Raw genomic sequence first — 26329 nt, forward strand, 5'->3', positions numbered from 1 at the left:
GCTTTCAATTAAGAACAATTTTGTTAAGCTTAAGGTTTGAGTCAGTAATTTCTGAAGGTTGACCATCATAATGCTCAAAAATGATCAGATGAGAGAGTTGATTTCCACCACGATGGAATTTTGCTATTTTCTGCCTTTTTGAATATTTATCTACAGAATTTGCCTATTTCATCTATCCCCTCCGTCTTTGCTAACACTTGTGCAAGTTCAGAACTTGCTGTGTAATGATACAGTAGCTATGTGAATAATATCACAGTAGGTCACCCTCATCTCTATGGTGTTCAGCAGTTACTTGACCTTTCCAGGCATCTACTCTGAATACATAAACTTAATGGATAGAATTATGGCTCACTAAATTTTTCTTCCATATTCTACTTAATGGAGAGTAGTTAGTGATTACTATTATGTAAGTCCAAATGACAAACCTGAACAATCACTGTAAGTTTGGAAGAACAATTAAAGGTAGTTCAAACACCAGTGGTCCTCAAGAGAGTTTTACATACAATTATGCAAAAAAGAAAAACTATTCCGTTCATTTGACCTTTAAAGCACCCTTGGTAATGATTTTAGAAAAAGCATTTAAAAAGCCTTGATGGAAAAAATTTACACTGCATGATGAGCTAAGCAAACTATTCATCAGCAAATGCTAAACAATAATGTTGTAGGACTGGTTTTCTATGTTCAGTCAATTCATGTTAGATTCAATCGAGCACAATCAGCACAAGATTGCCTCTGCTCTAATAAGCCTAAGGGGAAAGACATGACTGCTGTTAAAAGTGTGCCTCTTGAATAAAATAACAACCTGCTAGATGAAATATTAGAATTGCATCTATGGCAAAGAAAACCTGATGGCCTATGTAGTTATAATGGAGGCGTGCTTACCTTTCATCTTCCTGCAACATAGCTGCCAGCTCTCTGAATATATGTATGAGAAAAGATGATGTGCCATTGTTGTATTCATTTACAATGGGTAATTTGTTTCAGATAAGATAATATCTTTGAAAACAAGAATAACCATGAAGAATTTTAAGTATGAAAGAAAAATTCCCATACTTATCCAAAGGTGAAAACCTGCACAATTATTATATAGATAATAGTATTCCCGATGGTGAAGCTGACTACCTTCTGTGACAATGAATAGAAATTCTCTAAAATAATAAAAATCCTAAGTTTCAAGGAAAAACCTCAAATGGAATATATCTATAAATAATTTCCCCTATGATATATTAACTTTTCCCCAAAATCCTTTTTCTTCTGTTCATTTATTTATTTCAAAAATCATAGCAATTCTCTAGCTTAGAGTTGATAGTCAAAGGCTAATCACCTGATCCATTGCTGTTCTGCAGAAAATCTTAAGGAACTGAATTCCATGCAGCTAATACTAGTTGAGAGAGACATGAATTGAGATTTTAACAGAAACTATTATCAGGACCAGCTCCAATTAAAAAGTCAAATTTTATATTCCATCAGCATTAATACAGCTTCAAATAAGAAAATATAAGAGATATTTTTGTACAACGAGTCAAAAATTCAGTCATCTTGATACTCTCCATACTCCAGGTACCAAAATTTCAGTCAGGGTCTTACCGGGGAAACAGAAATAACAGAAAACTTATATTAAAAAAATTATTTCAAGGAATTGGCTTATGTAATTGTAGGTTTTAGATGAACAGGTACAAAGTTTGCAGAGCAGGCCAGCATTTTGATGATAAATCATTAAAATTGCTTATAATTTGATTCAATAATTCACCTCTAGTGAATAAATTCTCCTTATGAGAAAATAACTAAACAAGGGTGGGATGACTTCCCAAGTATTAATTACTACATAATTGTGGTGTGATTCTATAATTTCAAAAAATAAACTAAATAGCCAATAATGGGATTCACTTAAATAGTGATGTAGTCATATAAGAGAAAATGGTGAAAACCAGAAAATAAATCCAGATATATAGTTATTGACCTATATTTTAGGTCAGTTGATATAATAATTGATATAATTTTAAAAGCCAAGTGTGGATGTTGGGTAAATTTTTTTATTTTTATAAAATTTTATAATGAGCTTACATTGATTGTATAGTAAGGAAAGAAAACATAGAGTTCATATATATTGTTTTGTGTTAGTCTTTCAGTTGTCATAATCAAAGATCAAATAAATATATTTGATATTTTAATGTCTCATTTATAAGAAATGAGTTCATTAGCAAAGTGTTAGTGAATAATTATTGTTGCTATTTTAATATCATAAAACAGTACAAACTCTTTTTCCAAACATTAAATTTTAGAGAATTATTAAAGAAGTTGTTCTTTTTTATTTTTATCATTTAATGAATAGCTTCCTGGAAGCTATATTCTCCCTCAGATATTTTTAACAGTTTAATTGTAAGAAGTAATTAACCCAGAAAGCTTCTAGTTTGCTTCTAAATACAGAATCCAAGAATATCCAGTGGTTTCTAAAAATGTTGAACAGTTTTTTCTCCCATATTCTTAACATAGGGAATATCACTGATATTTTCAAAAAATTGTCAAAGCTTTCTTTATCAAAGCCCCAAAGTTGGCTGCATGACCATACCTGGTCTTAGGTCTATGAGGTTTATATCATGATATAGATAGGAGGATTTGAAGAATATGTGTAAATATTTTCTCAAGAAGAAAAAAGGTGCATACATCATAGACATGATTTCACTGTTTTATTATATTTTTTCTAAATGTATTATAAACCTGGATAAATGTGTTTGAATGTGTGTATATTTGTGGTGTGTGTGTGTGTGTAAAACCTGACAGTATTCACATATCAAGAACACTCCACCAAACAACAGACTTTCCATTGTCATGAAAATATCATTAAAATTGACCATATGCTGGGCAATGCAGCCTGAGTCAACATACTTCAAAGAATTAAAAAAGAATAATTTACAGGATTGACCTATTTAATCCCTCTCCTTCTGTCTCCTAACACGTGTTCAAGTTTAAAACTTGCCGTGTAATAATGTGGTAAGCATGCAAATAATATCGATGTAGGTCAGACTGGTAAGCATGCAAATAATATCGATGTAGGTCAGCCACGCCACAACTTTATGGTGTTCAGCAGTTACTTGGCCTTTCCTGGCATCTACCTTCAATACTTATTATTAAATACCTATAAAATTATTAAAAGTTTAAAGATAATATTTTCTGGACAATCTCGATTTGAGCGAAAATTAGAATATTAAAAAATGACCAGAAAAATACCTGTGTATTTGTGAATTTGACAATGCAATTCTAAATACCGCTAAGTCCAAAGAAAACAATCACAAAGGAAATTAGAAAATATTTTGAACAGATAATAATGAAAAATAGAACTTGTTGAATATGGTTAAATTTATGTTTAGAAAAAATTTTCTATCCTGAAAGCGCATGTTAGATTAAAAACCTTAGACACAAAAGAGTAAATTAAGCACAGAGAAAGCTAAAGGAAGGAAATCATGAAGAGCAGAAGTTAATGAAGTAGAAAACAGAGAATGGAGAATATCGACAGTGCTAAGTGTGTTCTTTGAAATTTTCCGCTTTCTACCAACATTGATTTACAAAACAAAATTAGAAAGGACACGATTAGCCAAATACCATACCCAAAAATGGCAGACGTGGGAGTTCCAAAACCAATGCCAATATAACAAAAGTAAATTATGAAACATTTTTGCCAATAACTTTGAAATTTTAGATTAAAAAATCCTAGAAAAAATACAATGTGAGAAAATAGACATGATCATAGATAATTTATATCATCTAAATACATGTAATCCATATTTATCATCTCCACAAAGAAAACACAAAGAAAATTTCAGGCCCAGTAGGCTATACTAGTGAATTCTATCATACATAAAAGGTAGATGTAACATCAATGTAACACAAACTTTCTGAATGTGAGGATAGCATAGCCTTGATACTAAAATTTTACCAGAGCAGTACACGGATTGAAATTGAAAGGTCTATCCCTTATTAACTGTATGTAAAAACTCCTTAATAGATGGAAATGTAAATCCAGTGTTATATAAGAAAGCCATATATCATAACCAAGTTAAACTTACTCCAAGAATACACCCAAACTTTTGAAAACCAGCAAACATCATCACACATAAGAGAAAAAGAAAAGAAAGGGATATTTAATTATCTCAAAAAAACTGAGCAAAGTAAGATAATTTGCTATACAAAATATCTATACTTACAAGGCATTAGCATTAGGCAGTATCAGTATCAGGCAGTGTAATATTGACACAAAGGTAGAAATATGAACCAATAAAAGAGAGAGAGCCCAGGAACACACACACGCACACACACCTTACAGCCAAAACAATGTTAAGGGGGAAAAATGAAGTAGGAGGGCTTGCTCTACTGTGTATTAAATACTGTACTTTTAGAGTAAGTCTTAAGACATTGATATATTGGTACAAAGATAGAAAAATTGACCAGTGGAACAGAAAATAGAGTCTAGAAACAGACCTACATATATATGGACATGATTTATGACAGAAGTGATACTGCAGAACAGTGGAGAATGGATAGTTTTCTTCCACTCATGTTACTGAGTCAATTGGATTTCCATAGAGAAAAAATAAAAACTGATACATACTTGGGACTATATAAAAACCAATCTCAGGTGGATCGTAGATCTAAATGTCAATAGTAAAATATATTTTCAAAAATGAAGTCAGGAACAACAACAACAACAAAATACTAATTATTAAGGAAAAGATTGATCAATTGCTATAAATTAAGATAAAAAACTTCTGATTATTAAAAAACACCATTAAGAAACTAAAACAGTAAGATACCCAAAGTAAAAAGAAAATCGTTGCAAAATATGTAACCAGTAGAGCACATATACTGAACATAGAACTCTAAGTACTTTTTTGTTAAATGCTCAACAGAAATGCACATTTCTGTACATCAAACAATACATACAAGCACGTCTATAGCAGCACTATTCATAGCTCAACAATTTAAAATTTCACAGTATACCAACATTAGAATAATTTGTGAAGTATCTGACTACATACCTTGAAAATAAATAAACTATTCAATTCAAAAATCTATATCTCAAAAACGTAATGTTCAATGAGGATAGAAGAGTTGTGAGAGAGAGTATGTGTGTGCGTCTGTGTCCGTGCATGTGTGTGCATGCTTGTGTATTGTGTGGTGGAGAAGTCTAGGTAGTAATTTTGTGCCTTTTGTCCTAGGTAGTGGTTACTTGACTATGTTCACAATATAATATTTCATAGAGCTTTATCCTTTACCCTCTTTATTATGTATGCCGTAATTCAATACAAATATACGAAAACCAGAATGTCACATATTCATGGAACAGAATGGCATTGATTGTTGGATGCTACGTAGGTGTCTTTTATAATATGTGTACTATTATTTTGAAAAGGATTATGATAAAGCTTACTTCCTTGGTTAATAGATAAATTGAATAGATAGTGCATCTACCAACTTTTTCTATAAGGGTTAGATAGTAAATATTTTTGGCCTTTTGGGACTTAAAGTCTTGTTTCAGTTATTCAATTCTGTTATGAAAAACCCATAGACTATATGTAAAGAAATATATGGCTGTGTGCCAATTAAACTTTATTTACTTAGAGATGGCAGGCAAGATTTGGCCTAGGGTATAGTTTGTCAATCTCTGGATTAAACAATTAGTTAAACATATGGCTAGAGTAAATGACACATGCATATCTACATGTTAAAGTATTGACAAAGTATTTTGTCTTTTTCATCTTTCTGAAAGAATGGGCATATGGAAATTACTCTGATCTTCCTAATTAAGTTATATTTGATTTATTCATTTGTTAATTTTTCTGTGCTTTGCTTATTGGTATAATTTATATTTCTACAACTAATTACTGTCTGCAATATATCTGTTTTCCACCTAAGTATATATTGTACACTGTATGACTGCATTGAAATTTGATTCTTTTTAATATTTTTCACTCATACAGAAAATTTAACAATGTAAAAAGCTAAAATGGAATATTGTAATCCATCATTGTTTCAGTTACAATTGAGAAAGATCTGTTTATCAGGATTTATTTATTTCATTAGTTGATTGCTATAATTTGTTGTGTCGTCAAACTGTAACTTTGTATTTATGTACTTAAAGCATTAAGGATTTCTAATTTATAACGGATTAATTCTACTTCTGGCTTTGTTTTATTGTGAAATAATCTATTTACTTAAATTATTCTTTTGATAATAGCTTAATTAATTTGTCAGATAAATGTTTATATGACTCATACTAAAACCATACATTTCTTTCTTAAATGGTTACAGGCAAGAATTGGATCCATGTAAAGCTGAGCTGACTATTTTAGGGAGGAATACACAAACATGCGAATCTATCAATCATGTACTTGGAAAAACCCAGCCAAAATCAGGATCTGTCTTTATTGGTGGATTTCCAGACCTTCATGGGAAAATCCAGGTATTTCTATAGATGTTTTAAAATATTATTAATTATGTCATCATATTGAAAAATGTAAAAGAAAAACTTTAGAAATATTTTCTGGCTGGCTAGTGGGGCCATCTGCATGGTTTCAAAAAAGTTTTTGAGTGATTCTACTAACATATATATTTTTATCTATTATGCCGAAGTATAATAGAAGTTTACTGTTCTCGTTAAAAAATCGCTCCAATGTCAGTCTGTTTTTCCATCTTATGGCTATAGTATGTGTATTACATTTCTTAATACTATTTAGCATGTGTGATTTGTCCACTAAGATAGTGATTTTCACTGGGTATTTCAATGGATTCACTTAATAACACACCAAAAATATGGTTTGAGAAAAAGAATTGGAAGACCATCCCCAGTCTCTGTTTTGTATGAGATTACCAAAATGTGAGAACGTTTATTACAGAGTTTTGAGCACAGAGCACATGCCAGCCCACTCTCTAAATTTCCATTTAGATAATTAGCTTATCGTCTTCATTATTAAGCTATATTTTAGGAAAATAGCTTGAAAGCTGACTTAAATGCTATTATTTGGTTCCATTTTATGTTGTTGCAGCAAATTGCTTTAAAAATTTAAGGTTGTTTGTTAAGTATACCAGTAGCTTATTACATTTATTAATCTTTTCCCTTATTATATTTACTATTGCATTTTACCTATTTGAACATACTGTTTTTATATTATTGGAAATATAAAATGCTATTGTTTCAAAGTCCCACAAATAATGCAAATTGATATACGTACATCTACTTACTGTAAATATCATGACTGCATAGTATACAAGATAAAACAAAAATAGACATAACAAAATTCACGAACATATTTGATGTGACACATATGCCTTTAATGAAATAAGATAATTCTGTATCTGTAAAAGCATGAAGAGATTTAGATTCAGATTTACTCCATTGGCAGTATATTTATTGATCATTAAACAGATATTTGCGACTTTTTCTTTTTTTTTTTCTTGAGACGTGACTTTTTCTATAACGTTAATGTGCTTCATTGACGTTTTCATAAATGAAACTATTCTAAAAGTTCCATGATAGTAAAAAATATGTTTTGCTTACTTTTTTATACACCAAGGCAAGGACAGTTCCTGTCACATTGTTGGAGCTCAATGAACGGCTTTTAAATAGCGGCATCAGTTAAAGAGTGGATGAAACATAAATAAAACCTTTCATAATTTACATTTGTCCTCTTATTTCATAACTATATTGTTCCCAAATAAAATATAAATTTTAATATAGAACTAAATTTAATTGTGTATACATTAATTGAGTGTAATTTCTCAAGACTCAATTAGCTACCCCTGAATATAAATATAGCTGAGCATTTACTTTATTATAAATATAAACATGCAGAAGCAATATGGAAAAATAGAAAAAGATGTCTTCTGACCTCCCTGAAGAAGTAGAGGAGTTGTCATTAGAGATTTGAAGAAAGATCAAGTGTCTTCCTGGTAAATAATATGTAGGCTGTCATTGCAGACAGAGACAATATCACATATACACAGGCTTAGGTAGTGGAAGGGTCTGAGGGAGGGGGAGGTGGAGTAGACATAATTTATTATTATGGAGACATGCGGTTTGATATGAAGTGAGCAGAAAGAAGACTTGATTTTGGATAGGTGAGTGGGAGCCAGAGAATAATTAATCCTATGTAAAATGCAAAATAGTATATATTTACATATCGCTGCCATATACATATACTATACATTACATACTTCTTAAATGGGGGAGCCATTTAAAAAGTTTGAGTAGGAATTGTCATCATGCTATATTCACTCTGATAGCAACCAAAGTGTACAACTGGAGGGGTTAGGACTACATTGTGGGAAATGGCGAAGTCAGGTTTATTCAGAATAATTAAACAAAAAAGGTATTTTGGCAATAAGGGTGGGAGATAATTATGAATGCTATTGAACTTAAAAATAATTATTGGCAAAAAATATATAGAAAATTGGAATTTTAATGACAAGGTTGGCTTATGTAACCATAGAATTTATAGTCCCCTTCTCAAAATGGGGAACGAATCTAGGATTATTTATAGGGAAAACGGCAGGTTTATCATTGCATTTGAGTTGCTGATATGGTTTGGCTCTGTCTCTACCTAAATCTCACTTTGAGTTGTAATAAACTCCATGTGTCAAGGGTGGGGCCAGGTGGAGATCATTGAATCATGAGGGTAGTTTCCCCCATACTGTTCCCCTGGTAGTGAATAAGTCTCAGGAGATCTGATGGTTTTATAAATGGGAGCTCCCCTACACAAGCTCTTGCCTGATGCCATATAAGATGTGACTTTGCTCCACATTTGCCTTCCACTGTGATTGTGAGGCCTCACCAGCTGTGTGGAACTGTGAGTCAATTAAACCTCTTTCCTTTATCAATTACCCAGTCTCAAGTATGTCTTTATTAGCAATGTGAGAACAGACTAATACAGTTGCTTTTGGGCAGAAATGATTTTCAAATATTTAACAACTGGCTTGCCATCACCACTAATCCATCAGTCTATTGTGTGTGTTCCTGCTGAATATCATTCCTATTAGTGGAATGTTGTGATGCACGAGTCATTTGAAATATGGGCCTTCGGTTCACAAATGATCATTAACGTGTGGCTGTGGGAGTCTGCACAGGAGATAGTGGAAGCCATAATAACTGATTGAATTGATTTTGAAGATTAAGATAAAAGAAGGCTGAGAATTGGGAATCAGCAATCAAGAACTAGGCTAAGAAAGAGGTACACGCCAAATTAGTTAAGGAATAGAGAGGCTGGCAGTAGACAAAGGAAAAAAATGTCACAAGAGCCAAAGATGGAAAAAGAAGCATCTGTTGAACACCAGTGTTACAAAAGGTCAGCCATCAGTTTCTGGAGAAAAATGTTAACAAAAATCAAATTGTAATATTCTGAGGAAGAATACATGAGCTGGAAGAAGCAACAGAGTGGTTTTAGGTTATTTTCCTAGAAGCTTGTTAATAAGTTAGAGAGGTTGTTATGTAGGGGAGGACAGAGTTTTGAAATTTCAGAGAGATGATGATAATAATTGACTATATTTCTAAAGACTTTTTCCTCCTAAAACCTTGTCTGAAACATTGGCCTTTACTAAAGGATTATCTCACTAAAAAACTTGACATTCATCCTGTGATGTAAGGGAACTGGACATTTGTTATAATCAAATTTGGAGGAACATTCAGTATTTGGACCAATAAAGTTACCTTGAAATTAAAAAGGCAGCCAGCTAAGCAAGTTTTCCCTCCTTGTTAAATATGCTGTAGTTGAAAGATTTTATGTCAGCCCCTCATTGATTTTTTTAATTCTTTTTTTATACTGTTATAGTGTCACAGTAACTGTGTGTATGTGTGTGTGCTAGAATATATATGTGAGACATACACTTATATTGCTATATACCAGATGACTGATACAAACTGTAAAATGTATCTAGATGATAATACTTAAAGAGAACTCCTTTGATGAATCAGAAAAAGAAAGATAGGAAATTCAGCCTTCTGAATGTTTCTGGGCAATGCAACTCCTCTGAATATCTAAGTATCATGCAGGCGCTACCTAATCATTGTGTTCTGATTAAGAGCTGTTTAAGCACAGTGGGCTGTTAGTGCTCAGAAAATTAAAAACAACAGGTTTGTAATATAAAACACTAAGGAAAAGAACTATAGTTGATTCCTCGAGCCAAAAAGTGTTAAGTTACATTTATGCTCTCACCTCTAAGTTTCCAATAATGTCTTTCTAAACTGGCCAGAGCCCCTCCACATGATAAGAGTCCCTAATCCAATGTGTATGTGCTGACAGGTTGTTTAATGCTTCCTTTAACAAAATCACCCAGAGCTCAGTATGTGAGAAGAGAATGAAACAGACACTTTCAATTTTGTGCCTGGGGTGCGAAAAACTCTGCTTCCCCTGATGACCATAAACGATGATAACTTTCAAGGTCTGAGAGTAAATGCCTTCTCTCTGGTGGTAGAAAAACACTTTCCTTAGTAGTGCTTTAATTGCTTACACTTTTCAGTGCATGGACTCTTGCTATCGGGTCGAAGTTAGTTAAGGACACCAAACCTTAAATCCTAGTAAATGCAGATGTTACCAGCTATTCTCTTTGCTAAGTATGAGAGGAAATAAAATAATTATAGAAAGAAATAAATATTGTTAATCAATTAGATTTGTTTTTTATATACGCAGAAGTTGATATTATAAGTTCTAGAAAGATGCTACCTTTTTTTCAGATGCAAGTAAGTCACTAGGATTGAAAACACATGTGTGATTGCATGTACTATTATATTGGACTGGAATTTTTGAAGAATTAGTGACTCACTCCAAAAATCTAAACATTATCTTAATTTTCAAATTAATTTATAATTTCAACATAGTAAAGAAGTTTAATAATTTAATTTTTTTTAATTTCTAGTGAATCTATTTAGAAATAAGGACACTGGTAAAGCAAGTAAGTGTTATGCACTTCATGTATGTTCAAGACATTCACTTACAAAGTCAATAATTAGTTTGTTACATTCACTTTTATAAAAAGGCCTGTCAATCATTAGCCATCAAAATCCTTTAGCCAAAATAAATTACTATTAAATGTCTAAAACATAAAAACATGATTCTCTTTGAGGACTTGTGAGAGATTCCTGAAGAACAAATGAAAAAAGAAACCGTTTCGGTTATCTGTAGAAAATTTGGGTTGCTTATATTACTTGTCCCAGCTTATCAAGTTAGAGACATTATATGTATCTAATGGCACCTCACTAAATGTGTTTATGATATTCTGTAAAAGGATGCTTGTCAACCTTTTTGAGCTCTTCAAAGACACTTGTCTAATGGACACAAAATAATTAGAAAAAATTAAAACACACCATTGAAGAAATCAAGAAAGGTAACAACATTCAACACTTTTGGGTTTTATAAATTATAGGGATAAAAGTTAATCATTACCCTGTCCTCATTTACTGTCCAACAATGTATAAAAAGAGAATCACTGCACAACAAATATAAGTCTCTTAAATAGCCATTTATATGGGTCCACTTCCTGGTGAAAATCAACCCAAACCTCTGATAAACATAAGCAAAGTAATAGAGACATCAAGGTTTCACTGCCATGTTTTATGATCCATTGCTCCTTCTAGAGGTTATGTGGTAAATGATTCATTCATTCACCCATCTGCTTATTCCACTGGACTACCATGTGGACACGGGCATCGGGTGTCTATTCTGCTGAGAGAACTTAATCACAAGTCAAGACATTATCAGATGCAGACTCATCCGATAAGAATTATTTCCCATTCCTTGCACGTATAAGAATCACTTTCAATTTACAATTTATTCCTACATGAGGACCCACCTTGTTTTTTGTTTGTTTGTTTGTGTTGAGACAGGTTTTCACTTCTGTCACCCAGGCTGAAGTGCACTGGTGCAGTCTCGGCTCACTGCAGCCTCGACCTCCTGGGCTCAAACTATCTTCCCACCTCAGCCCCGCAGTAGCTAGGACTACAGGCATGTACCACCATACCCTGCTATTTGAATTTAATTTTTATTTTTTGTAGATATGGGGTTTCTCTGTGTTTCCCAGGCTTGTCTCAAACTCCTGAGCTCAAGTGATCCATCCACCTCAGCCTCCCAAATAGCTAGGATTACAAGCATGAGCCGCCATGCCCAGCCAGGCCTTGCCTTTCTTAGTGAGATAATAATACACCATGGATTGGACTCCACTCCCTGGAGCAGCAGAAACTGGCTCCTACCCAACAGAAGGAAACCTCTTTTCCCACCACTCCACTTTTTCCCACCCACCACTCTTCCCATTTTTTACTCTGATGCATCTTTTTTTTCAGCTCTGCATCTATGTATTCCTGTCCTTATAAAACTCTTGAGTGCCAGTAGTCCGGAAGGGCCTGTCCCTGGATCTGTCTCCACTCAAGATTCTCTCTTAATCTGTGTTTTCAACATCCTTTGGACCTCTGTTTGATCTCTCCATTTGTGTGTTCTTCTAGTTTGAAACGGTCTCCATTCATTTAATCATAGTTTCTTCTATTCAAGCACTCTCTGGTTTAGATGTACCACTGTATTTATATCATCCTAATTATTTCATCTAATTAGAAAATGCAGAAATAAATTGTACATTTGCACATGTAAACCTATGAAGATGTGAGAGGCGGAGATGTCAAGCATCAGCCTCAGACTTCTGGATTAAGCAACTAAATGGAGGTGAGGGTCATTACTAAGATGGGGAAGATCGAGAAGAAAATATTTAGGGGAGAATAACAAGACAATTAGTTTGGGCACTTTTAAGTTTGAGGTGTTTCTGAGGCTTGTAGAGAAAGCTACCAAGTTAACACTTACATTCATGATTCAGGAAGTTCTCAGGCTGTAGTATTTAACTACGTGAGGCCAGATGACATAACCTCGGGAGAGGGTGAAGAGAATGAGATAGGAAGGCCCAGAACAAAGTCCTGAGGAAATCTGACATTTAATAAGAAAGTAATTCAATATCAGGCAGAAAAATAGGCAGAGGGGCAAGGGCACAGCTGAGAAAATGTATTATCATTAAAGCCAGAAGAACAAAGTTTTGAGAAGGAGGGGCTGTTCAATCTTGCTGCAGTGAAGTCTAGCAAGAGTAAGGGCTAAAACTTCAACTAAAAATGAAAAAACAAAATAGAATAAGGGCTGAAAGGCATCCACTGGATTGTTTGATATGGATATTATTAATACACTTATAAAAGAAATGACCACCTCTATTAAAGCCCATGATGATGAGTAAAGGAACACCATCTGTATTCTTTTAAGAACTAATGCTTTGCCCTGACAAAAAGGGGATATTTTAGATAAACTTGCTTACTGTTAACTGATAAGTATTTAAATTGCAACTGCAGAGAAAAGTTCAATACGTATATAGTTTTTCTAAATCTGCATTAAAAAGCCATCTAGCATCACTTAAAACGTTGAAGATGTACATATCCAAAACAACAAAATTTTCCTGTTTAGGTGAAATTCTTTGATGTATATATAAGGAGACATGGTACTGGAATGTTCATTACAAAAGTCTTTGTAATATAAGAAGTAAAAACAACAATAACGTCCACTTACAGTAGTATGTATACTGTATATACCAAAAAACATATGCAGTAGTGAAAATCAGTGATTCTCACCTATACACATCAACATGAATACATCTCAAAAAAATAACGTGGAAGAGAAAAAAAGAAAGTCACAAACAAATATCCCCATTATATAAATTTCCCAAATATGAGAACCTAAACAATATGTAATCTCTGATATATTTTGTGTGTGTGTGTGTGTGTGTGTGTGTGTGTGTGTGTGTGTGTGTGTGTGTGTGTTTGGTAGATGATAAAGAAATAAAGGACTAGAAAACTCAGAAATCAGTACAGGGATAACCACGTAAGAATGGAGAAGAGATCAAAGAGTAGTTTTTAAGGCTCAAAGCAGGTATCACCATTGCTCATAATGCCTTATACTAACTAGGTAGAGAGTACATGCATGTTCATTTTATCGCTAGTCTTTAAAATACTCATATCCTCATATCCATTATATAATTGTATGCATATACACCTATGGGTGTTATACATGCAATATCTGTGTTGTAATCTTTTTTTTTTTTTTTTTTCTGAGATGGAGTCTTGCTCTGTCACCCAGGCTGGAATGCAGTGGCATGATCTTGGCTCACTGCAACCTCCGCCTCCCGGGTTCAAGCAATTCTCCTGCCTCAGCCTCCCAAGTGGCTGGGATTACAGGCACCTGCCAACACTCCTGGCTAATTTTTGTATTTTTAGTAAAGATGGGTTTCGTCATATTTGCAAGGCTGGTCTCGAACTCCTGACTTCATGATCTACCTGCCTCGGCCTCCCAAAGTGCTGGGACTACAGGCATGAGCCACCCTGCTCGGCCATAATCTTTATTTTTTAAAGTGCTTGTATTATAACAATCAGTGCTAAAATTATTTGGTGCATAGCAATTTAATTTTACCAGATTCATACCAATAATTACATTAAGTTAAATATTCTAACTTCAATTTTATGACTTTGTGGACTTGTTTCTATTTAGCTTGTCAAATTGTTTTGGTTTTATAATTTTGTGAGGCAATAAATATGAGGAAATTATATCTAAGTTTATATTTCACATAAAGTGTATAAAATAGTAGTATTTTACTAAAATTAGTAGTAAGGGAATACTGAAGATTTCTGAAACTTATTTTTCTGTGAAAAATGTCCGTACATCACAGCTTTGAGCAATATCAGTACTGAGTTTGAAAAGTGATGAAGCTATAAATGAAAAGAAACCAGATAGAGGGCCAAATAGTTTCCTACAGCTATTATACATGGGGTGATTATTGAAATCCCAAACACAATTTAACATATTTACATTTGTTTTTACAAGTTGTTGTTTCAAGCATATAGTTATTAAGCATGCTTCATAGCCTTTTGGTACTCAAGCCAAACTCTTTACCCTCAAAGAGAATGATGTCTATAATGTAATGCTCTGTAACTGCCTGGAGTAAAAAAAAAAAAAATGAAGTTGCAAACCAGCAAACATTGCTATGTGGGGGAAGATCTATATTTTAATAAATTTATATTCTTTTCCCAGACACAATTTGAGTTCATAGAAAAAATACTAGGCTTGAAACAAGGACACCTGATTTTTAGTCATGCCTCTGCCACAAAATAATGAGTTTTGTGACATTGTTAAGCATTACTTGAAATCTCTTTCCCGTAAGCTACTCTTCCATAAATGATGAAGTTGGACTACGTTTTTTTTTTTAAGTTTATTCCAGTTCAAGATGATTCTAAGGGCCGGACGCGGTGGCTCACGCTTGTAATCCCAGCACTTTGGGAGGCCGAGGCGGGCAGATCACGAGGTCAGGAGATCGAGACCACGGTGAAACCCCGTCTCTACTAAAAATACAAAAAAATTAGCCGGGCGAGGTGGCGGGCGCCTGTAGTCCCAGCTACTCGGAGAGGCTGAGGCGGGAGAATGGCCTGAACCCAGGAGGCGGAGCTTGCAGTGAGCCGAGATTGCGCCACTGCACTCCAGCCTGGGCAACAGAGCGAGACTCCGTCTCAAAAAAAAAAAAAAGATGATTCTATGCATATATATGTAGGCATATGTACATATATATGTCACATACCATTTCCTCAGCATATAAATTGCGCAGACATTCTTTGTATTAAGATATTATTTCAGTCACAAATTCTACTGTGTTCTGCTCACCTAGGATCACCTCCCTTTCATGTGCTATCCCTGAGGACACTTCTTGAGAGACTCCCATCTGGTGTTCCTTCTGTTCTGCTTAAATTTTCACTGAATTCTAAAAGATCTCAAAGGCTTTTCATTTTAAAACTAACAAAAACAAGTCAACAAAACTATACAATAACACATCTCAGGTCTATAGTTTAAACTACGAAATAAATTTACAGAAGAAAATAGAGACAAATGAATATATATTCACTTGTTTCTACGTTAATAGATTTATCAGATCAAAGTCCATCAATATTCCCTTGCAAGTGGTTAGGGAAAAATGGGTAAAAAACAAGAAGGAATCTGGTTTATATTAGTTAGGGAATTCTAGTAATATAGATCACAATTTAAAAACCCTGTTTAATTTTGCAGTGTGGTCTATGTAACTCAACAGCATGTAAAATAAAATCAATTTTTGGCTTAAGTGCTTTGGGGCTATTAATTTGGGAGATAGTTTTCTAGTGAAATTGAAGGACTTAAGGCTAATTTAGCTAAAGGCTATAGAACAGAAACCCCAGGTGAATGATCTTACATAAGAAAATCATAATGTAAAATTTAAGGAGGCTGAGAACTGAAAAAAATATGTGAAGCATGAATTTAGAGAATTTTCAGCATAATCCATAAAGATAAAAATAAAGCACTTTGTAAAGTCAATTGTAAAATATTATATATGCCTTTATCAGTAACTACACTGCTCCTTCAAAGACAGAAACTGAACAGTATCTAGTTATAGGGCATGAGATGACAAAACTAGCTTTCTGATAATTAAAAACCAATCCTCTTAGTGCTAAGACTTTGTCAACTTAAGGTTTTTGAGATATGCTCCATTTTCTCCATGACATGTAATAGTGCTTTATTATGATGTCAGTAATATCCCTACAGGTGCTAATTCAAAAGGGCCAGTAGAGATGTGGGATTAGGAATTGTAGGTGTGGAGTTGGAATCCTAGCTCCCTCAATTCATTGCCGTGGTGCCTTGGGCAAGCCACTTACCCTTGCTTGGGCTTTTTCTTTACCTGCAAAATAGAGTCTCTACCTTCTTAAGGTTTTAGGAAGAATGATTAAGATATTGCACGTTAAACATTTAATAACTGTTATCCTTTACTATTATTTTAAGTTTCCCCCCAGCATTGATATCGAATATAAAAAAATAATTTTGAAGTTATTTCTAGTCCTATATACTCCATTCTGGAAATGAAAGTTTAGAAATTGACTGTGATGCATAAATAGAAGCTCATGTTATGAAGCATTTGAGAGAGATGACATTCATGTAATTCTTAATATAGTATATTGTTATAATTGTTCTATTTTATACTTGACTATTGTTATTAATATTTTATTGTGTCTAACTTATAAATTAAACTTTATCATAGGTGTATATACTCTATAAGATTCAATATTATTCTCAGTTCACCATATCACCCGTGAATAAGGGCGGACTACTGTACAAATGAATTGCCCTTTATTTGGAGTGGCACACTCTCAGTGCAGAGATGTCAAAGACTGCTGGTTGCAACTTTCCTGTGAGTGTCCATGGCTGCTCTTATACGTTGTCTTACTCCCATAAAAGTGGCCTGATTTTCCAGAGCTTCAGAGGCACAGCTAAGAGTGATGGAGGGGCTGAGACATAGCTTGCCCTGTGGCGATGTTCTAGCTGATAGTCCCCCTCTCTCCTCTCTAAGAGCTCTCTCGAGTCTCTGCTGACACAGCTTCAAACTACAGAGATGTGTGTCACCCATGTGTTGCTAATTCTATTTCTGCTATATATGTAGCCTAGCACTCACTTCCTACTTCTGCTCTATTTCTTCTGTATTCCTGCTTTTTTCTCTCATTTTCTAGCCAGTAGCTCATTCTTCTATTGCCATTGCTAATGTTCCTTAGGTTATTGTAACTATTTCCACTTGAACAGAATCTTTTGTGTGTCATTATTTTTTATTTCTTTCTTTGATCATTTTAATCACTTCCTAACTTCACCATCATGTTTACTTTTCCTTGATAGTCTTCTGAATGGTTGAATTTATGTCTGAACACAAGTAAATTGAATGATACTCGAAGAATAAAAAAAAAAAAACTTATAATAACAATAAAAATTCCATTTAAAAATAGTCATCTTTTACTGATTATACAGGTTATTTTTATTTTTATAGATTTAGGGGTACAAGTGCTGTTGTGTTACATGAATATATTGTGCAGTAATGAAGTCTGAGCATTTAGTGTACCTATCACCCAAATAGTGTACATTGTACACAATAGGAAGTATTTCATCCCTCACCCCACTCCCACCCAGCCACCTTTTAAAGTTTCCAATGTCTATTATTCTACTCTAATTGTACAGTTTTCTTTAAAATGTAAAAGAAGGTAAACATTCTTCAATATAAATTCCAAGAACCACTTAATTTGGGTTAATTAGATTGATTTTTCTAATAATTAGATACATTTTAAAGGTAGAAAAGCCTTTAAAACACGTAGCTGCAGCCTGAGATTTATTCACCATTAGCAGGGAAGAGAAACGGAAATAAATTTTTATCTGTTTTGAGTACCACATTTGTTATTCTCCTACGTTTAAGCAAGAAACTTTTTCACAAAAATAAGCGAATGTTTATTGTTATTTTGCATGTATGCTATATTCATAATGTTCTCGAATTTGGGGTTTAAATAATTAGAAACACATACAAAGTTTTAGTTGAAAGTCAGCTTAGAGATCATAGAGTTTAAATCCCTGGTTCTATATTTTAGAAAACTAAGAGTAAAATGACTGAACTAAGTTTACACAGCTACTAAGAACAGAAATAGAAGAACCAAAGTCAGCCACGGCCAAGATACTAATAAGTCTGTTTCTTACTCTTTATGGAGAATTTTTTATGGAATTACTTGGTCCCTAGATTTTTGTTGGCCAAAAATTTGGTAAAGGAAACAGAAAAAAGCCTAGAGACTAAATTTCTATGGATAAGAAATAATCAACTGTAAAGGGAAAAAAACTGAAATGTTGAAGATAATAGATAAGGGATGCATGATGTGTGTCATAAAAAGCTGAAGATAAGACAGGGTAGAAAGATGAAAGAAGCTCTGGGCCAGCTATTACAAATGTGGGGGTTATGGAGAGGAAAGAATGTATAAATATACATCTTAGAAAATCTTGTTGTATGACTACACTTATTCTGCCTCCCTTTGGTCTTTATAAATCTTCAGTAGATATACTGTACATTTTAATATTATTTTGATGTTGTTTGCATTTATTTTTGCTGTGATAAAATTAAATGTAAGAAATGAGAAAGATTGTTTAATAAGTTATAGTTAGTTCAAGACATCTTGCATAAATTGTGTTGCACTTCTGACACACTATATGTGGTAGATTGACGATGATTTTGCATAGCTTTTAATGAAATAATAGTCAACGTGTATTGACGACATGTTCAGAGCCAGAAGGCCTGTTAAACACATTACAAAAAAAAAAGTAACTTACTTACCACAGCTCTAAGTGGCAGAATCTGTTGCTATTTCCATTTAAAAACAAAGAAATTAAACTAATGTCAGAAATATTAAATAATATGTCTAAGTCACGGTTAATAGGTTGCACAGGGGAAAAATGTGATCAAGACATGAAAACATTCATTAATGAAGTCACCACCAAGTCCCTGCCATTCAAGAATGCCTCTCAGCTTAACAGCAGTGTGCAATTTAACCAATCACATCAATGCCAAAGTCTAAGTCCACTTAATTTTTTTGCCAACTGTCCAATGTTGAAACACAGGGCAAATCGTATGCAAATTGTTTATAAAATAAAAAACGTGTATCTTACAAAAGATAAAGAATTTCTCAGTGTTGATTAAATTGACATTGAAAACCACTTGATAATATGCAGAATCACAAATAAATGAGAATATTGCAGGATTATATCAGTTAAGAATTAAAGAAAAGAAAGTCTAGCCCACATATGCCTGTGGTCCCAGCTCTTCTGGAGTTTAAGGTGGGAGGATTGCTTGAGCCTGGGAGACCAAGGCTGCAGTAGTGAGCCATGATCACACACTGCACAAAAAAAGAGAAAGAGAAAACGAAAGAAAATGAAACAGAAAAAGAAGGAAAGAAGGAAAAAGAAAGAAAAGGAAGAAAGAGAAAGAAAGAAAATTGACAAGGATAGTGACAGGATAGGCACTTTAAAAGAGAATGATGTAAATTTTAACAGATTAAATAAAGCTCTGGATAAAACTGATAAGGTCTTAGAGTGGCTTTATAATAATAACCTAACTTGTGACACTACTGTTGAAGTAAAAATCAAAGTAAATATGTTATTTCATATTAATTTATAGTTTTAGGAGAGGGTTATGTCCTCTCACACTGACACTGCCAAAAATAAAGAAAAACCTCAGAAATAATACATTCCTGATTCATTCTTGGTCTATTCTAATAATTAAAGAATAATTATATTTTCTGTAATTTGTTGAATATAAACTATAAAATCAGAACCTTGTATCTTGAGATATCACGAGAAAATACTTCTGCATATTTACTATGAAATTTTTGTGACATTTGTGAATAGACTGTTTTCAAGTGGTCTTGTCAGAATACCAGTTATTCTTAGCTTCTTTATTAGCAACCTCTACTTTTGGAAAGAAAGAAGTCTTCAACATCATTAGGAAAAATTATTTAGACCCTTACTTTTTTGTCACTTAAATAACTATTATGCCTGTGGAAGGTATACTCTAGTGTTTTAAACATTATTTTATGAATTTCTATTAAAATTAGAGTATATGGTCTAGAAATGTGTTCCTATACTCACGTTTAGTTATTTTCCGTATAGATTTTCTTGCTTATGCAAATTATTTTTCTATGTCTTACTGTTGTCATTTCTACTTATTATCTGAAGGCAAGCAGTTGATGTTGAAGATGTTGAAGCTGAAGCTTTTGTATAAAATTATGAGGAGATAAATGGCAGCAGCAACTCCTACAAAAATATTCTCGAAGGTTTCTTCCAGGCTATTTGATACCATCTCTCTAAACTTAATGTTCAAACAATCCCATATAAACAAAATTAAAAATTTTTCTGGAAAAATTTGACTAAACAATCTAAAGCTATCAGGCAATATGAAATTCAACTTATTCCAAATGCAAGAAAGCAAAGATGCTTGAGGAAATGCTTAAATGACATAATAATAGTGTGGCCTATTTCTAAATGCCATTTCCATGTATACGTCCAACTTACATTTAAAATAATAGTTGCCTGAATCAAGAGAGTGGAGGGAAAATGAAAATATGTAACTCTCACATTTGAAACAATGATGAGTGCAATTATATGTATATGTAAGTGTGTATGTGTTGTGTCCTAAATTATAAGCAACTTTGAAGAGAAAAAATGCAATTGTTAAAGCAATACTTTTGTGATCATCTTTTCCGCAAACCCAAGAGAAGATGTTCTTATTTGGATTAGGTTTGTGAAAATTTGTTTTAAAAGATAGTTGCTTTTATTACAGCAACAATACAACTAGAATATTTAATTAAAATTATCAAAAATGAGCCTGATTATAGACTAAAAAATGTTAATACTACTTTTTTTTGGCGTATCTGCATTTTCTTTCCCTTTTTAAAAATTTTATTATTATTATACTTTAAGTTATAGGGGACATGTGCACAACGTGCAGGTTTGTTACATATGTATACATGTGCCATGTTGGTGTGCTGCACTCATTAACTCGTCATTTAGCATTAGGTATATATCCTAATGCTATCCCTCCCCCTTCCCCACACCCCATAACAGGACCTGGTGTGTGATGTTCCCCTTTCTGTGTCCATGTGTTCTCATTGTTCAATTCCCACCTATAAGTGAGAACATGTGGTGTTTGGTTTTTGCTCCTTACGATAGTTTGCTGAGAATGATGGTTTCGTTTCATCCATGTCCCTACAAAGGACATGAACTTATCATTTTTTATGGCTGCATAGTATTCCATGGTATATATGTGCCACATTTTCTTAATCCAGTCTATAGTTGTTGGACATTTGGGTTGGCTCCAAGTCTTTGCTATTTTGAATAGTGCCGCAGTAAACATACGTGTGCATGTGTCTTTATAGTAGCATGATTTCTAATCCTTTGGGTATATACCCAGCAATGGGATGGCTGTGTCAAATGGTATTTCTAGTTCTAGATCCCTGAGGAATCGCCACACCGACTTCCACAATGGTTGAACTAGTTTACAGTCCTACCAACAGTGTAAAAGTGTTCCTATTTCTCCACATCCTCTCCAGCACCTGTTGTTTCCTGACTTTTTAATGATGGCCATTCTAACTGCTGTGAGATGGTATCTCATTGTGGTTTTGATTTGCATTTCTCTGATGGCCAGTGATGATGAGCATTTTTTCATGTGTTTTTTGGCTGCATAAATGTCTTCTTTTGAGAAGTGTCTGTTCATATCCTTCGCCCACTTTTTGATGGGGTTGTTTGTTTTTTTCTTGTAAATTTGTTTGAGTTCATTGTAGATTCTGGATATTAGCCCTTTGTCAGATGAGTAGGTTGCAAAAATTTTCTCCCATTCTGTAGGTTGCCTGTTCACTCTGATGGCAGTTTCTTTTGCTGTGCAGAAGCTCTTTAGTTTAATTAGATCCCATTTGCCAATTTTGGCTTTTGTTGCCATTGCTTTTGGTGTTTTAGACATGAAGTCCTTGTCCATGCCTGTGTCCTGAATGGTATTGCCTAGGTTTTCTTCTAGGGTTTTTATGGTTTTAGGTCTAACATGTAAGTCTTTAATCCATCTTGAATTAATTTTTATATAAGGTGTAAGGAAGGGATCCAGTTTCAGCTTTCTCCATATGGCTAGCCAGTTTTCCCAGCACCATTTATTAACTAAGGAATACTTTCCCCATTTCTTGTTTTTGTCAGGTTTGTCAAAGATCAGATAGTTGTAGATATGCGGCATCATTTCTGAGGGCCCTGTTCTGTTCCATTGTTCTATATCTCTGTTTTGGTAGCAGTACCATGCTGTTTTGGTTACTATAGCCTTGTATTATAGTTTGAAGTCAGGTAGTGTGATGCCTCCAGCTTTGTTCTTTTGGCTTAGGATTAACTTGGCGTTGCGGGCTCTTTTTTGGTTCCATATGAACTTTAAAGTAGTTTTATCCAATTCTGTGAAGAAACACATTCGTAGCTTGATGGGGATGGCATTGAATCTATAAATTACCTTGGGCAGTATGGCCATTTTCACGATATTGATTCTTCCTACCCATGAGCATGGAATGTTCTTCCATTTGTTTGTATCCTCTTTGATTTCATTGGGCAGTGGTTTGTAGTTCTCCTTGAAGAGGTCCTTCACACTCTTGTAAGTTGGATTCCTAGGTATTTTATTCTCTTTGAAGCAATTGTGAATGGGAGTTCACTCATAATTTGGCTCTCTGTTTGTCTGTTATTGGTGTATAAGAATGCTTGTGATTTTTGTACCCTGATTTTGTATCCTGAGACTTTGATGAGGTTGCTTATCAGCTTAAGGTTTTGGGCTGAGATGATGGGGTTTTCTAGATATAGAATCATATCATCTGCAAACAGGGACAATTTGACTTCCTCTTTTCCTAATTGAATACCCTTTATTTCCATCTTCTGCCTGATTGCCCAGGCCAGAACTTCCAACACTATGTTGAATAGGAGTGGTGAGAGAGGGCATCCCTGTCTTGTGCCAGTTTTCAAAGGGAATGCTTCCAGTTTTTGCCCATTCAGTATGATATTGGCTGTGGGTTTGTCATAGATAGCTCTTATTATTTTGAGATACGTCCCATCAATACCTAATTTATTGAGAGTTTTTAGCATGAAGGATTGTTGAATTTTGTCAAAGGCCTTTTCTGCATCTATTGAGATAATCATGTGGTTTTTGTCTTTGGTTCTGTTTATATGCTGGATTACATTTATTGATTTGCGTATGTTGAACCAGCCTTGCATTCCAGGGATGAAGCCCACTTGATCGTGGTGTATAAGCTTTTTGATGTGCTGCTGGATTCGGTTTTCCAGTATTTTATTGAGGATTTTTGCATCAATGTTCATCAAGGATATTGTTCTAAAATTCTCTTTTTTGGTTGTGTCTCTGCCAGGCTTTGGTATCATGGTGATTTTGGCCTCATAAAATGAGTTAGGGGGGATTCCCTCTTTTATTGATTGGAATAGTTTCAGAAGGAATGGTACCAGCTCCTCCTTGTACCTCTGGTAGAATTCCGCTGTGAATCCGTCTGGTCCTGGACTTTTTTTGGTTGGTTAACTATTGATTATTGCCTCAATTTCAGAGCCCGTTATTTGTCTATTCAGAGATTCAACTTCTTCCTGATTTAGTCTTGGGAGGATGTATGTGTCAAGGAATTTATACATTTCTTCTAAATTTTCTAGTTTATTTGCGTAGATGTGTTCATAGTATTCTCTGATGGTAGTTTGTATTTCTGTGGGATCAGTGGTGATATCCCCTTTATCATTTTTTATTGCATCTATTTGATTCTTCTCTCTTTTCTTCTTTATTAGTCTTGCTAGCGGTCTATCAGTTTTGTTGATCTCTTCAAAAAACCAGCTGCTGGATTCATTAATTTTTTGAAGGGTTTTTTGTGTCTCTATTTCCTTCAGTTCTGCTCTGATCTTATTTATTTCTTGCCTTCTGCTAGCTTTTGAATATGTTTGCTCTTGCTTTTCTAGTTCTTTTAATTGTGATGTTAGGGTGTCAATTTTAGATCTTTCCTGCTTTCTCTTGTGGGCATTTAGTGCTCTAAATTTCCGTCTACACACTGCTTTGAATGTGTCCCAGAGATTCTGGTATGTTGTGTCTTTTTTCTCATTGGTTTCAAAGAACAACTTTATTTCTGCCTTCATTTCGTTTTGTACCCAGTATTCATTCCAGAGCAGGTTGTTCAGTTTCCATGTAGTTGAGCGGTTTTGTGTGAGTTTCTTAATCCTGAGTTCTAGTTTGATTGCACTGTGGTCTGACAGACAGTTTGTTATAAATTCTGTTCTTTTACATTTGCTGAGGAGAGCTTTACTTCCAACTATGTGGTCAATTTTGGAATAAGTTTGGTATGGTACTGAAAAGAATGTATATTCTGTTGATTTGGGGTGGAGAGTTCTGTAGATGTCTGTTAGGTCCACTTTGTGCAGAGCTGAGTTCAATTCCTGGGTATCCTTGTCACCTTTCTGTCTCATGGATCTGTCTAATGTTGACAGTGGGGTGTTAAAGTCTCCCATTATTATTGTGTGGGAGTCTAAGTCTCTTTGTAAGTCACTCAGGACTTGCTTTATGAATCTGGGTGCTCCTGTATTGGGTGCATATACTTTTAGGATAGTTAACTCTTCTTGTTGAATTGATCCCTTTACCATTATGTAATGGTCTTCTTTGTCTCTTTTGATCTTTGTTGGTTTAAAGTCTGTTTTATCAGAGGCTAGGATTGCAACCCCTGCCTTTTTCTGTTTTCCATTTGCTTGGTAGATCTTCCTCCATCCCTTTATTTTGAGCCTATGTGTGTCTCTGCACGTGAGATGGGTTTCCTGAATACAGCACACACTGATGGGTCTTCACTCTTTATCCAATTTGCCAGTCTGTGTCTTTTAATTGGAGCATTTAGCCCATCTACATTTAAAGTCAATATTGTTAGGTGTGAATTTGATCCTGTCATTATGATGTCAGCTGGTTATTTTGCTCCTTAGTTGATGCAGTTTCTTCCTAGCCTTGATGGTCTTTACAATTTGACATGTTTTTGCTGTGACTGGTACCAGTTGTTCCTTTCCATGTTTAGTGCTTCCTTCAGGAGCTCTTTTAGGGCAGGCCTGGTGGCGACAAAATCTCTCAGCATTTGCTTGTGTGTACAGTATTTTATTTCTCCTTCACTTATGAAGCTTAGTTTGGCTGGATATGAAATTCTGGGTTGAAAATTCTTTTCTTCAAGAATGTTGAATATTGGCCCTCACTCTTCTGGCTTGTAGAGTTTCTGCAGTGAGATCCGCTGTTAGTCTGATGGGCTTCCCTTTGTGGGTAACCCGACCTTTCTCTCTGGCCGCCCTTAACATTTTTTCCTTCATTTCAACTTTGGTGAATCTGACAATTATGTGTCTTGGAGTTGCTCTTCTCGATGAGTATCTTTGTGGCGTTCTCTGTATTTCCTGAATTTGAAAGTTGGCCTGCCTTGCTAGATTGGGGAAGTTCTGCTGGACAGTATCCTGCAGAGTGTTTTCCAGCTTGGTTCCATTCTCCTTGTCACTTTCAGGTACACCAATCAGACATAGATTTGGTCTTTTCACATAGTCCCGTATTTCTTGGAGGCTTTGTTCATTTATTTTTATTCTTTTTTCTCTAAACTTCTCTTCTCGCTTCATTTCATTCATTTCGTCTTCTGTCACTGATACCCTTTCTTCCAGTTTTTCGCATCAGCTACCAAGACTTCTGCATTTGTCACGTAGTTCTCGTGCCTTGGTTTTCAGCTCCATCAGGTCCTTTAAGGACTTCTCTGCATTGGTTCTTCTAGTTAGCCATTCATCTAATTTTTTTTCAAAGCTTTTAACTTCTTTGCCATTGGTTCGAACTTCCTCCTGTAGCTCGTAGTAGTTTGATCGTCTGAAGCCTTCTTCTCTCAACTCGCCAAAGTCAT

The 26329-nt window shown here is 34.4% G+C and overlaps 1 protein-coding gene across 1 annotated transcript in view; it reads left to right on the forward strand.

Moving 5' to 3' along the window:
* Positions 1–26329, forward strand: part of EYS (eyes shut homolog) — a 2088383-nt gene that overhangs the window by 1411648 nt on the left and 650406 nt on the right. The window contains exon 30 of the mRNA XM_063618766.1: positions 6307–6457. Coding sequence (XP_063474836.1) covers positions 6307–6457 — 151 coding nt within the window. The remainder of the gene's footprint in view (positions 1–6306; positions 6458–26329) is intronic.

The sequence above is a fragment of the Symphalangus syndactylus genome, chromosome 2 (genome assembly GCF_028878055.3).
Source record: "Symphalangus syndactylus isolate Jambi chromosome 2, NHGRI_mSymSyn1-v2.1_pri, whole genome shotgun sequence".
In the NCBI taxonomy this organism is placed as follows: domain Eukaryota; kingdom Metazoa; phylum Chordata; class Mammalia; order Primates; family Hylobatidae; genus Symphalangus; species Symphalangus syndactylus.